Genomic DNA, 15,245 nt, shown 5'->3' with positions numbered 1-15,245 from the left:
ATGGAAGGAAAGAAATTCAAAACCAAATCCTATGAAATTATAATGGCCACGCTTGGCCCCAAAAGAAAAGTAACAAAGTGCACCTCCATCCCTTCTTTGCAGAGATAGGAGACTATGGGCATGGAACACCACATAATTCCAGGCTTAGTTGATGTGCTGATGGTTAGTTGTACTGAATTGTTTTTTTTTTTCTTTTAAAAAATTCTTGATTATAAAGGGATAACTCCTTGAAATGGAGAAGAGGAGAGGAGATTTTTGGAGATGAAGCTGATATAGAAACATGATATTCAATGCTCGGATGACTCTGGGATTGCATTGATTTGGAAGTTACCTCCCATAATATAGATTTCAATCTATCCGTGGAGAGTATCTAGCCTATGCTGTCCCAGAAATTGGTCCCAGGATATGCGAGAGACCTTCCTCCATTTCTCCTGCCTTCTCCAAGGTTCCAGTGGAGCTCTCTGGCTGTCTGGAGACCATGCCTTGCCCTTGACATGTGACCGGTCCATTTTCTCCTCTTATCAGATGCTCCCTTGGTATCATCTTATATTCATGTACTTTCAAGTTCCTCATTGACCTTGGGTTGCTGTCCGCTCATACCCAACATGTGCCTCTCCATTGACCATCTTTAATTCTTCAAAGACTGTTGTATCCCATAGAATACAAGAGTCCATGAAAATAGGATATACATAAATTTTTTAAAACATATAAACATAAGTACTGGCTCTGGATTCAGGAAGACTTGAGTTCAAATCCAGCCTCAGACACTTGACACATTTACTAGCTGTGTGACCTTGGGCAAGTCACTTAACCCTAACTGCCTTATCTTCATCCCTCCTATATATACATACATACATATATATGGGTGGGTGGGTGGGGGTAGAAACTAATAAGCATTTATGTAGTACCTACTACATGTCAGACACTATGCCAAACAGTTTACAAGCATCATCTCATTTTATCTTCATGACAATTCTTCGAGGTAGGTGCTATTATTTTCCCCATTTTTACAACTGAGGAAACTGTGGCAAACAGGTGAAGTCACTTGTCAGGGTCACACAGCTAGTAGCTCCTGGAGAGAGGATTCAAGCCCAGGTCTCCAGACTCTCAAGTTCAATGATCTTTCTGCCACACCACGATTGCTTTGAAGACAGGCTTCCAGTCTTGTTTAAACATTGTATCTCTCCCTACACCTAACACAATATTTGCTTTAAAAATATTTGTTAACATTGTTATATACTCTGTAGAGCTATTATGAGGAAAGAAGTCTAGAAAACCCTACAGTCATGGCTTCATTATCACTACTTTAGAAATGTGAGCTAAGATGGCAATTGGCCCCTACTAGATTATAAGATCATTGAAGGCAAAAACAGGGGTCTCATTTTGCTACTGACCTTCTCCCCTTCCCCCAAACACACTCAGAATGCCTATGTTAGGACTCAACACAGAATAGCCAGTTGGAAAAGACTTGTTCACTTAACTCCATTTCTGGGACAACAGAGGAATCCTCATACCCATGGAGGACGGTCTGGGACCCAGTTGGCCTGTCCAAGAGTTTCTTTTGCCAAGTAGCCATCAATTGGAGCAAACCTACCTACCCCTCTGGGGAGCATGCATGAGGTGGGCATCAAAAGGCAGGATTGGGAGTAAGGAGAAAGGAAAGGGGAGCCAGGCTATCTGATGAAAGGGCACAGTACTGCTCATGAATGATAAAAAGTCATTTCACCATTGATCCCTTAAGACTTCGCACCCATTCCAGAAGTTGAGGAACAGAAGAAATTCTCCTACCCATTTTTAAAAGTCCTATTGGTGGACATGGCACGCAATGTCAAGAGCTGGGAGGGCCCTTAGAACAGGATGTCAGAACTGGAAAGGGCCTTAGAACACAGGGTGTCAGAGCTGGGAGGCCCTTCAGAACACAAAATCTCAGAGCTGGGAGGGGCCTTAGAACACAAAAGGTCAGAGCTGGGAGGGGCCTTAGAATACAGGGTGTCAGAGCTGGGACGGTCCTAGGAGTACAGGATGTCAGAGCTGGGAGGGCCTTAGAGCACAGAATGTCAGAGCTGGGAGGTCCCAATGAGCACAGAATGTTTGCTGTCAGAGCTGGGTGCACCTAGCACAGCATCCTAGTAGATGCTCAGTAAACAATTGTTGACTAAATTAACTTGAATTATTCTGATTAAGGAAAGAAACCTGACAAGGAGGGTGGGGCTAGGTGCCTTTGCCTCTCAGAATCCTCAGTCTTTCAAAGCCCAGCTCTGGTGGCTTTCATGATGTCCCATCCACCTGTCACCACCCAGGTTTGAGTTGTCTCTAGAATCGAGGTTATCTAACATTACTCTTCACATAACCTTACCTATGCACATGCTTTATCTCCCCCACACCCAGTAGAATGTAGGCTGTTTCTTTCCTTCCTTTTTTTTTTTTTTTTTGCCTTGGTATTCCCCCAGTAAGTACTTTTGATGGGGTGTGGTGGGACCTGAGGCTGCCTATATTCCAGGAATTTTAGGTTCAAAAACTCTCCTTCAATGCCTATCTGTAACAAGCCACCTGTAATTTAGAACCTTGGAGAGTTGTCTGGAGCCCTGGGATATCAAATGACTTGATCAAGATAAGGAACTTTCCAACCCCTTTTGTGCTGTGTCACTATTAGAATGTAAGGTTCTTATGGCCAGGGACTAGGTCCACTTTTTAATTTGTATTCTTTAAATTAAGCACAGTTCTGGTATATAATAAGTGCTTAATAAATGCCTATTTCTTCCTTTGCTCTCCCTCCTTCCTTCCTTCCTTCCTACCCTCATAATCAATGAGATAGCAAAGAGAATGCTAGGGAGTAGGTGGCCCAATGGATAGAATACTCAGCTTAGAGTCAGGAAGATCAGGAGCTCAAATCCTGTTTTGTAGCTCTGTGTTCTTTCTTCATCTGTTGAATGGGGATACTAATAATACGTACTTCATGGAGTTATTGAGGATCAAATGACATAATTTATATGAAGGACTTTGCAAAGTTTGGATAAAATAAATACTTTCCTCTAGCAGATTAGAGTATACTCTATATCTATCTATCTATCTATCTATCTATCTATCTATCTATCTATCTATCTATCTATCTATGCACAGACAGAGAAAAATTATATAATATTGCAAGGTAATTGTAATAGTTAACAATTACACAGTACTTTAAGATTTTTTAAAGTGCCTTAATAATAACAGTTCTCATTAAGGTTTGCAAAGCACAGTAGGTATATCATCTTATTTTATCCTCATAATAACTCTATTATTAGTAGATACTATTATATCTTCCTAACAACTTTATTATTACATAGGTGTTATTACCCCCATTTGACAAATGAGAAAACTGAGGCTGTGAGTCATTAAGTGACTTGCCCAAGGTCACACAGTCAGAAAATATCAAAGGTGGGATCTGAATTCGGATCTTCACGACTCTAGGTATAGTTCATAAACTTTGAGTAAAAAAAAAAAGGAATGAATGATTGAACAAACAAATTAGATCCTAGTCTTATAGTCACTCTCTCAGGCATATAGATGTTGAATATAGGTATGTCTGACTGGATTCCCAAACCTACCACAAATGACTTTTGGATTAACCACTGCTTTGGGTTATCCAAGCTTCAGATTCCAAAGGTCACTAAGAATGAATATCCTTGTTATCTTTGCTACAATTAGCCCAGCTGTATCAGCAAGCAAAGTAGGATTTTTTGCTGTTTTTCTGGATTGAATTTTAGCCAATCAAGTGCCTTTGATTGAGTCTTGCCTTTGATTGAATCAATCAAGAATCTTTGATTGGAAACAGTATACATACACACACACACACACACACACACACACACACACACACACACACACACACACATATATATACACATATATAGTATTGCTTGGTGAGAGAGAAGCACAGCTGAGAGAGAAGAAAGAAGCAGATCTGAGAAAGAAGTGACTGCGAACGAGGTAGGGGAACTTGCTTGTGGGGAGGTCTAAGAGAAAGAATTAGCACCCTGTCTGTTGATCTGTGTTGATTTCTCAGACAGAAGTACCGTCCATCGGTCTTTATGAGTGAATTGAATTTGTGAATTAATGATGACACTGGTAATGTGTATAAATATTGTTATAGCTCTGTTAAGCTTTCTTTTCCTGGAAACAGAAGCTGTGGTCAGGAGCCCCGGGAGCCTCCTATCAGGCAGAAGCAGGATGAGTTTGGAGTGGAACAGTCCCCATGAGCTGAGACAAGGAGCATGAGCAGAGAGCTGCCTGTGTGTGAACAGAGGCAAGAGCTAGGAGCAGTCTCTGGGGTTTGGAAGTCAGCCTGTTGTTAAGATGAGAGAGGACTTGGACACTGTATATTGATTAAGAAATTTATTCTTACTGTGACTTAGGGGTGGATGATGTGGTATCTTTTGCTATCCCTTAAGGATGTGTCATGCTAGGAAAGACCATACTCTGGGACCCCCTGACTTTAGAGATGCAATGAGATACGCTAAGTGTCATATGACATAGAGTGTTATGAGATACATATATGTATTAGATTACATATTTTGCTTAAGGATGGTGGATGAATGTTATGCTTTACTTTAGTCAACAATTGATTATTTATTGCTGAATAAATAGAGGGTTCATTATACTATGCGATTAGACCCTTAAAATTATTCACAGCAGCAGTCCTCAGGTGTACCGCCAAGATTGGCTTTACACCAGCACAGCTCTGCCAGCACCTTCTGCATTTCCCAGGTATTTTCAGAATCAGCTTGGGATAGCACTGTCAATTTTAGAGTGGAACCTGATCCTAACAAGGGCCAAGGACCATAACCATGGCTTCCAAGTTAAGTCCAATTCATGGTGGGATAAGCCAAGGAAGATGACTTGGCCAATCAGCAGACAGAGTCTGGAGTTTTCAGAGCAGTGAGATTATGGCTGAGAAGAAAGGAAGAGATGATTCAGGTGTAAGAGGGCTTTTCTTTCCAACCCAAGAGGGGCCATTGGAGCGTGTGAAGCCACCTTCTTATAAGTCTCCACACCAACCAACCAGGCAGCTAGAAAAGTGTGTGTGTGTATACATACATAATACACATATACATATATAGATATCAATATATCCATAGATATACATATCTATACAGATATCTATTTTTCTATATAGACATATACACATATGTATATACACACATATATCTGTGTATATGTATCTTTGTATATATGTATGTGTATATATTTCTAAGTCCTTTTTGGGGACCATGTATTGGTGATGTCAGAAGGATAACTTGCACAAATAAATATGACCACATGAACTACCAAATTTTAAAATTAAAAATTAAGCTGCATCAATTGTAACAGTGTGCACTAGAATTGGATCCGCCTGGTCAACCTGCTCCCATAAGGAAGTCCAGCCTATCCTGGGGTGGGTATGAGGTGGTATGGTGGTGGCTGAATCTGTGATTTGTTCTTTCCATTGGATGGGAAAGCTTCTTGAGGGTAGAGACAGTATTTTGTGTCTTTTTGTATCATCAGTCTTTAGTATAGTTCCTTAAGCACATAGAAAGTGCTTAATAAATGTTGATTTATTGATTGATTCCTAGGAGGAGAGAGAGCACAGGAACTGTAACCTTTAGACACTGTTTCCTAGTTTTTTAGCAGGCCCAGCCAGCTCAAGGGTCAGTCACACCCTTCATCCAGAAGAAACTGAGAAACAGATTCACCATCCTGGCATATCCCACCACGGGTTTCACTGCCAAGATGCTGGCTGGGATGCCAACCAACAGACTGGTCTATTAGAAGGTTGGAGGTTGGGCTAGCAAGAGTACCAGCACGGAGAGCTGTATGGAAAACAAATCCACCAGCTTAGAGAGGGCTTCCAGAGGTCATTGATCAGGGCCAAGAAAACCGGGCCCTCAGTTCTGAGCTTAGACAAAACCAAGGAGCGAAAGAAAATAAGACCATGGGCTTGTGAGGAACTTCATTCACACCTTTCATGTCTCCCTTTTCCCCAGAGCTGCCAAAAAGGGGTGGGTTGGAAAACTATTGGGGGAGAAGAACACAGAGAGTGTTATCTGCAGCCAGATGTCTCAGTTCTATGAGCCAAGGAAGTAAGAGCAAGTGGGTGGAAGCAGCGGGTAAGTCTAGGCACCACAGCAAAGACCAAACCCAAATGGATACAGACAATGCCTTTTTGAAGGCCACTCTCTGTTATGCCCTGGTTCTCCAAACTGTCTGGCCCTGACCACCTCTTCTTCCCCTGAATGTGAAAGTTGTTACTCCTTATACATAAAATAGAAAACATAAGCTATAAGGCACCGTACACTACGTCCTATCTTCCCAATCTAGACTACGCGCTCCTTGAGGGTAAGACCCATGGTCTTGTTTAAACTTTGTATTCTTTCTGTACTTACACAGTGTTCTGTACACAGGAGGATTTTAATTTTTTGTAGTTGAAAGAGGCCTTAGAACAATGTCAGAAATGGGGGAAAAACCTTAGAACACAGAATATCAGAGCTGTGATGAGCCTTAGAATACGTACTCTATCAGAGCTGGACGGTATCTTAGATATTATCTACCATCTGATTCTCTCATTTTATAGATGAAGATTTTGAAACCCCAAGAGAGAAATGACTTGCTTAAGGGCACCCAGTCAATTAGTGGCAGAGCTGAGAATAGAACCCTCCTACCTAGTCTAGGCCTTTTCCATTAGACTTTACTCCATAAGTGTTCCTTCATTGACTGATGGATTGATTGCCTCCAGGCACGTCATCCCAGAAGGATGAGCAGACTCCATTGTCTGGAGTAGAGAACTCTTGTGGGGGAAAGAGTAGGAGGAACCCATGGGGAGATGGCTGTCATTCTAAGGGAGGGGAAAAAAGCCATTTTTTTAAAAAGCAACGGAGGAGGAAATCAGCAGCCCACACAAAATCTCTTCAGTGGGGACTTTGTGTCTATTACTATAAATGTCAGCATCGTGGGAACACATGACATCACTTCCTAAAGGGGCATTTGTCTTTAAAGTGGAGTTCCCTTGGGAAAAAAACAACAACAGGATTGAAGTGTTCTCAGAATCAACATTCACACCTCAAGGCATTCCATCAAGACCTAGTGGCTGAAGGCGGTCACCATCAGCCAATGTTTGGACAACTTCCCAACATATTGTCCATTTTTAGCTCACTGGATAAAACAAGAAAGCACAAATTACATTGTATAGTGGAAAGAGCACTCAACTGGAGAGTCAGAAGACATTGGTTTGAGTCTGAGTTCTGACACTGAATTCACTTTCCCTCTTGGAGCCTCAGTTTCCTTTTCTGTAAAATGAGAAGTCAGGAGTAGATGGGCCCTAAGGGTCTCTCCAGCTCTCATAACCCAGTGGTTATGTACACAGTGATTAAGAGTGAGAGATGGAGAGGTATCAGCCAAGAGAGATGGATGAGAAATAGGGAGCATAAGAAATAGGGAGGGACTCAAAGGAGACAGAAACAGGAACCAATAAGGCAAGAAGTCAAGAAAGAAAATCCAACGCCCAAAGAGGGAAGGAAGAGCCAGGTCTTGACATGCATTGCCTGAATTGACAAAACTGAACTTCCCTGGGCTTCTGTCTTCTCATCTGTGAAATGAAGGGATTGGATTATATGGTCCCTCCCCCAGCTCTAGATCTACGATCCTACAAGTCTAGGTTTCTTCCTTGTCAATTTTTGCTTGGTCTCCATGACTAGAAGAGCTTCATCTCCATGATGAGATATAGGTCAGGCCCTCAGGGCTTTGAGTTAGAAGAAGCATGAAAAGAGTGCTAGACTTCAACTATTCTCCAAAGACTTGTGTTCAAGCTCTGGTCCTACCATTTACAATACCTGTTAACCTGGACAAAAGACTCAATTTCTTAAATTCTCGGTTTTCACAGTGATAATTATAACAGAGTAGAATGTAAGCTCCTTGAGGCAAGGGATCATTTTGTTTTTGTATCCTCAGAGCCTAATACAATGCCTGGCTCACAGTGCATGCTTAATAAATGCTAGCTGAATTGGACTGGATGCTTGTATTGCCTACATCAGAGGGTGGCTGGGAGGAAAGCACTAAATAAGGACCATCATCAGATCACAGATTTAGACCTGGGAGGGCCCGAGGTCATCTGGTTCATTTGCCTCATTGGATGCTTCTTACACATCCAAAAGAAACTTCTTGCCACTGGCCTACATAGCACCCCTCCCCCATCAACTAGCCTTGAGGGTAAGATTGTGTTTTATCCATTTTCATATGCCTCACAATACCTGGCATGGGACCCTTGGTCCAGTGATGAGTTCAGTTCCACCTGGGAAGGTCTCCAGGTAGCAATATCTCTGTTTTGGACCCTTCTCTAGAAGTCAACCCCACTGTACCACCTTTCCTTATCACACCCTTCTCCACCCTTTGTCAGACTTTCTTATCCCATTCTCTTACACACAAACACTCACACACACACACACACACACACACACACACACACACACACACACCACTTATCTTTCCATGCTCAATACCTAGAGAGTAGAAGTGCCGAAAGCTGGCTATTCACATAGGCCAACCAAGGGCCATGCAGATTTGATAATTATCCAACTAAATGGATTTCTAAAGATGGTCAAATTGGAATACCTAAATGCCAATGCAAGTTCGGGGGACTGAATTATCCAGAATCACAGAATAATGAGATTTCAGAACTGGAAGAGACTGAAGCGGATGTTCATTTCAACCCAAATCCAAAAAAATAATCTCAATGACAAGTTGGCCAACAAGCTTCTGCTTGAAGACCACAGGTACCTCCTCCTCCATGAGGCTTTCTGTGATACCTGAAAGGATCACTGTTCTCTTGAACCTCCTATATTCCTAGAGAACTTCGTCTAAGCTTCCCTTCTGCTTTTATTTCCTACCTCTTATTACATTCACAGAGGCAATCTGGTATAGTGAGTAGGGAAAAGAGTTTGTCTGGAATCAGAGGGCTTGGATTTAAATCCCAACTCATTTTGAAGTCACACAATTTCTCTGGGTCTCAGTTTCTTCATGTACAAAATGAAGGGATGGGACCAGGTCAGGGATCCTTAGCCCTTTTGCATCACCTCTTTGGTAATCCAGTAAAAAATAGGAGTTCTCAGGAAATACATTCATAATAGAAGCAAATGTTAAGTTTTGATTAGAGGTCAGTGAAAATTATAATGTAACCTTTCCCCCCAGCCAAATTAAAAGAACCTCTAAAATCAGGGGTCCCTGGACCACTAGGTAAGAACCTCTAGATTTCTAAGATGCCTTCCAGATTTAAATCTGTGATTTATGGACATCCTGCAAGTTGTATCCTTCCATTAGGATGTAAGCTTCTTGAGGGCAAGGATTGTTTTATTTTTGTCTTTTGATTTCCACTGCCTAGCACATAGTAGGCACTTAATAAATATATGTTGAATTAGATTGAATATGTGGATCAAATCCAAGTCTTTTATTTATCTATTTATGACCCGCCTGCTTCCAAAAAGGTTATGTGGTAGAACTGGGTAATTGCCAAATCTCTATCACCAAGGGCTGGGGATGTGAATGAAATCAACTCCCATTATCATTTTCTTCCTCACTTAAGCGCTGTAATTGAAATACTTAAAGTGAAGCGGGGTGTGTGTTCGGATAGGTGGGGTGGAGATGGAAAATTACCTTGCTAACTGTAGGGAGACAGGGCTGGATTGGAGTCAGGGATCTGCTATACTATTACCTATCAGAGTGACCTTGAACAAGTTACTTAGCCTTGAACTTTCCGTTTCTTTATCTCAAAAATGAAGCAGTCAGATTCCAAGTGTCTTCTACCTCTAATTCTTGTGATCAAAGAATAGACAAGTCTCCACTTTATTTTGGACTGTGCAGACGTGCCCTTTGATATGATGGAAAACATGTAGGCCTAGAAGTCAAGACTTGAGGTCCTCCTAATCTTAATACCATCAAATTAGCTATATGCCTGCCATTGAGTCATCGTCTTGTCCTTGGACCTATTTCTATATCTGTACAATAGAAACATCAATACCTGGCCCAAACTATCTCAATGGCGGCCTTGTGTGGATCAAATGAGATCAGATGTGGAAGGAATCTTGGAAAACAGCTAAGTACTATCTCAGTGAGAGATTATAACTACCATTGTTTGCCAGGTTCATCATCTGAATGTAGTAGTCAGAAACTACAAATGAGGATTCGTGTGTGTGTGTGTGTGTGTGTGTGTGTGTGTTTAGGGATGGGGAGTTAAAGAAAGGGCAAGTAGTTTAAACTCAGACAAGGACCCTTACTGGAACTGACCACTTAGCAGTTGGGGTTTGTTGGAGACAAAGAGGTGTGAGCCTTTGTCATTACAAAGTCTCTGAGAATATTAATCTAGACCTTTTTTAATGCAAAAGAGGCCAGGATCTGGGTTCTGGTTCGGGCTCTGCAACTATGCCATTGAGCTTTTTGTGGCCTTGGGTCATTTCCCATCCTCAGTTTGCTCAGCTATAAAATGGAAGTAAGGGTGGGACTGGATTAATGATCTCTAAGGTTCTCTCCAGTTGTTTAATCTTTTGAAGTATGAGAAGGGGAGAATCTCATAGGAAAACTCATTCTCATGGTTTGGATATGGTGGGGATTGTAAGGGTAAAAGTTTATGGCTGTGAGGGTAGGAAGACTCCTCCTGATGAAAGGGAAGATTGTAGAGATCCATGCAATGGGGGAGAGGGGGCTAAAGGGTGGCAGGTGGCAGCTCTTTGCATCTCAAGCCGCAGAGAAGTGGCCACTCCAGTCCCTGCCCTCTGTGTATGGTCTCCCTTTCCCTTTTCCCAGAACCCATCAGATGGAGGAATAATTAAACAAATAAAGCTCACAGCATGCACACACTGGAGTGCCCCATTGTCTGAGTGTTGCTACTGACTTGGTCCCAACCAAGCTGAGCTGGAAAAAGAGGATGTTCCAGAGAGAAACCAACTCCCTCTTGTCTCCCCCTAGGGACCCACTGACAACCTGATGGAGGAAAGCTTGGTGGGACTGTTCCCCTACATAGCCTCAGTTACTATGTCACACATTCCCCACCCCCCAAATCAGGGCAGGAGACAATGTCTTCAACTCTCACTTTTTAGTTTCCCTTTTCTGGGATGCACCCAGCAACACTATCCCAAGGGCAGGTACCAACCACCACATCCACCCCTATCCAGAGAGGCCTATGTGGGCTACTCAGAGTTGCCCAGCTCTATTTTTATACTTAGCAAAGAAGAAAGGGAGGCTGAAATTCCTTGTAGAAGTGAGTGTTCAGCCACAATCCAGCTAAGATCCACACCTGTCTGTGGGCTCTCCCAGCTGGTGAAGGCAGGCAGGGTGAAGAATTTTGCTAAGACAAAGGCCAAGCAGGCACCAGGGAAATTGGGCTTCTTCCCAGGCAAACCTCGGCAGGCATATCACTGTGGGAATCTTTGCCTTTTCCGTAGTCAAACTGAAGTGAACATGTTGATGGCAACATCTAGGTCACTAACCCCCCTCTTTCCCACTTATATTCAGCCAAATCAGACTCACTCCTCATCCTACATCAAAGGAAACAGGAATCTGTGGGAATGTACAACCCAGGCATCATCAGGTCTGGGTTAGGCAAGGATCAGTAGCTCTCTGCCGGAATAGGTTCCTCCCCAGACTGCCAACCCAAACAAGTTCTACAGAATCCAGCAGTGTCTAGAAAGAGTGCCCTCCTCTGGTACAGTGAGTACCTCACATCTGGAAGGTTAGGAAACGTAGTCAGCCACAGCTGGTCGTCTCTCCCGTCCCTTCCCAACAGCCTAGACTGCAGGAAGAAGGGGACATCCCTTCCCTCCCCAAACAAACAAACAAAAAATCTGCCAGCCACATTGTCCCAAGCGCTAGTGAAAGAGGAGGTAAGAATGATTCATGATTTCCGCGGTGCTCCAGACTCATTCAAGGAATGAATTAGGGAGTAAAGGAAAAAGGCTCAAAGTTTCCTGTTCCCAATTCGGCCTCTTCCAGCGATCCTAGCAGAAGCCTCGACGTTCCCCCAGCCCCGGCCTCTCCATCCCCGCCCCCTCCCAAACCGTACCAGCCCACACGAGAGAGGGAAAGGGAAAGAAGGGAGGCGCTAGGGACTGTGAATGGGACGCCGCAGCAGAGCCCACCTCTTCAGTGAGCCGAGGCAGCCCCCATAGATAAGGGGTTGGGGGGTGGAGGAGTGATTCCCGATGGATTAAGGTTTTTCCAACCAAATTCCTTCAGGAACACCACTCCGATACCACAACCAACCTCTTTCTCCGTCCCAAATCAACCCCTTCAGCTTCACTTCTGCTATGGGGGCAAGGTGGCACCATCTCCCCTCGTTTCTCCCAAAGCCCCATGGCAGATGAAAGCCCTAATGCTTTGGATAGTTCTTAGGTTCTCCCGAAGCCACTGTTCCCCACTACCATTTCCTCCCTCCCCCCTCACAGGCCATTTGACTAAACGAGAACGGCCTTCCCCACCTTAGTAAATAGGGTGGGGGCGGACTTGTAGGGCACTTTGAAAAATCTCCCCGTCTTTGGTTAACGAGAAAGGTGAAGTCTAGAGGGCTTAAGGTCCCTGCCCCTCCCTAGAGGCTGCAGGGGGGAAGCGGATGAAGGGGGATATTCGAACACCCCACCGTATCTGGCAATCCTCAGAGGCTAGCCGGCCACTGTTGTACAACTGCACTCCCCCTCTCCATCCCTCCAGAGACAGGAGTGGGGGTAACACCCTCCTCTCTACAGCCACTTTCCAGTGTAAGGCTCTCATCTTCCCTCCCCCCAGCCCCCGCCCAATCTCTGCTCCAGCCGCAGCTGGCCTCTGGGCACTGAAAGTTGGCAGCCGTGGCGGCAGCGGCGGCTGCCCAGGGAGCTCTGGGACGACCATTTCATGCCCCTACTCCCATCTCCAGACAGACCCTCAGTCCACTCTCCCCGCTTCGAGTTTCCCTGCCCTGCCCAGAGGCCCTATCACGACCCTCGACCGATTAGAGGTTGAGGCAGGACGAGAGAAGACCCGAGCGAGCTCAGAAGCCTTCGGGGCTACCCGGGCAGCCGCACTGCCAGTGACCACGATCCGCGGCAGCTAGGCTGCCAGGCAGCCAACCAGGCAGGCAGGAGAGAGCCCTGTACGCTACGAAGCCAGCAGCCTCGCCGGGACCTAGCCAGAGCCGGAGACGTGGATCGAGCTCAGGAGAGAGGACGAGTCTCTGTCGAATCTGCCGGCTCAACCTGGAGCCCCAACAAGTCCTCCCAGAGGGGACACCGACACATAACGCGTTATCCCTACACCCTCTGCCACAACACAACACCGCACAACAGAGCACACCCTCACACACCCCCTTCCAAATGCACACACTCCAGCACGCCCAGATGCACCCATCCCTCATTCTTCTGAATACACACCGGCAGTCCCCCAACACACACACACACACACACACACACACACACACACACACACACACACGCACGACATAATCCCGAAGCCAAGATTCAGACATTCTCACCCCTCTAATGCACCCCGCAAACAGCCCAACAATCTATACTCATATTCATACAGAGCCCCAATCATACTGATTCTCACACACACACACACACACACACACACACACACACACACACACGGGTACACAAACTCCAGAACATCCAGATATGCACGTTGTCACACAGCCTCAGAATAACCCTACAGAGTAGCCACGCAAATACATACACGAAAATAGACACTGACTCACATGCACACTCACGTAAACACACACACACACACACACACTCGCCCCCTGAATCCCTACGTTCCCATCCCTAGATAGAGACCCATCCAAATTCAGATACAAGCCTCAGCAATCGGGCACACACACACACACACACACACACACACACACACACACACACACACACACACACACACACACACACGGTCGCGCGCGCGCACACACACATACAAGCACACACCGCGCCCCTCCCCAGACACCCCGGCGCCCGGGGCAACCCCCAGCTCAACCCTGCCATCCCGCGCACTCCGTGGCGGCTGCAGCAGCAGCAGCCCCCGGGCCGGGAAGGCGCCCGCAACTCACCCAGCGCCAGGTCCAGGAGCTCAGCGAGCAGAAGACAGACACGCGGGCAGTTCATGGCTCGCATGGTGGCCCCGGGGAGGAGGACGAGGAGAAGGAGGAGGAGGACGAGGAGGACGAGGAGGAGGACGAGGACGAGGAGGAGGCGGTGGCGGCGGCGGCCGAGGCGCCCCGCTCCATCCGGCTCAGGCGTTCTCCCGCCGCCCGCAGCCCGCCGCCGAGGCGCCGAGGGACGCGGGCAGGGCGGGCGCCGCCGGGCGCCGCCGGGGCTCCCCCATCCTGCCCTCGCTGCCCACCCCTCGCCGGCCCTGTGCCTGCAGCTGCCGCCGCCGCCGCCGCCGCCGCCGCCGCCGCGGGAGGGAGCGGACCCCGGGAGGCTTGGCTGAAAACCGGAGGGGAGGAGGCGCAGCGACACCTGGCTCGGCTAGTCTAGCCTCGGCTCTCTGGGGCTCGGCTCGGCTCAGCACTGCCGGCCGGAGGACAGAGGGAGCTGGAGCGCAGCCCCAGTGCGCGCCCGTCGTCCGGGGCTCGGGCTAGCTCTCCAGTTAGTGCGAAACCCGCAGCAAAGAGTCCAGACCAGCAGCTCGGAGTTTGGGAGCGAAATCGCGCTCTCTCCACTCCCAGAGAGAGCGAGAGAGCGAGAGCGAGCGCCCCCTCCCCCTTTCTCTCTCACTCGCTAGCTCGCTCTATCCCTCCCTCCGCCCCCTTCGTCTCTCTCTCTCTCTCTCTCTCTCTCTCTCTCTCTCTCTCTCTCTCTCTCTCTCTCTCTCTCTCTCCTCTCTCTCTCCTCCTCTCTCTCTCTCTCTCTCTCTCTCTCTCTCTCTCTCTCTCTCTCTCTCTCTCTCCTCTCTCTCTCTCTCTCTCTCTCTCTCTCTCTCTCTCTCTCTCTCTCTCTCTCTCTCTCTCTCTCTCTCTCTCTCTCTCTCTCTCTCTCTCTCTCTCTTCTCTCTCCCCCCTTTCTTTCCTCCCCCGCCCCCCTTCCCTCTCTGCTCTCTGTATTATATAGACTTTTCTTTAATCCTTTCTGGGCTGTTCTGCTATCGTCCTCTAAGCCGATTTATTACAGCGAGAGAGAAAGATCTCCCCCACCCCCGCCAACCCTTTCCCCCTTCCCTCTTTTCTTCTCTCACTCCCTTTTTTACTTCCCTGGGTTTGCAGCTTTTAACTTCTTAACCCTTCCCCA

General features: G+C 46.4%; 1 protein-coding gene across 1 annotated transcript in view; it reads right to left on the bottom strand.

Moving 5' to 3' along the window:
- The window catches only part of IGSF21 (immunoglobin superfamily member 21), a 393,709-nt gene extending 379,420 nt beyond the window's left edge, over nucleotides 1–14,289 (bottom strand). The window contains exon 1 of the mRNA XM_072609085.1: nucleotides 14,066–14,289. Coding sequence (XP_072465186.1) covers nucleotides 14,066–14,129 — 64 coding nt within the window. The 5' untranslated portion in view covers nucleotides 14,130–14,289. The remainder of the gene's footprint in view (nucleotides 1–14,065) is intronic.
- Between the last annotated feature and the right edge of the window lie 956 nt (nucleotides 14,290–15,245).

The sequence above is a fragment of the Notamacropus eugenii genome, chromosome 5 (assembly GCF_028372415.1).
Source record: "Notamacropus eugenii isolate mMacEug1 chromosome 5, mMacEug1.pri_v2, whole genome shotgun sequence".
NCBI lineage: Eukaryota > Metazoa > Chordata > Mammalia > Diprotodontia > Macropodidae > Notamacropus > Notamacropus eugenii.
The sequence above is the reverse complement of the archived record's forward strand: the minus strand, read 5'-3'. Positions and strand labels throughout refer to the sequence as shown.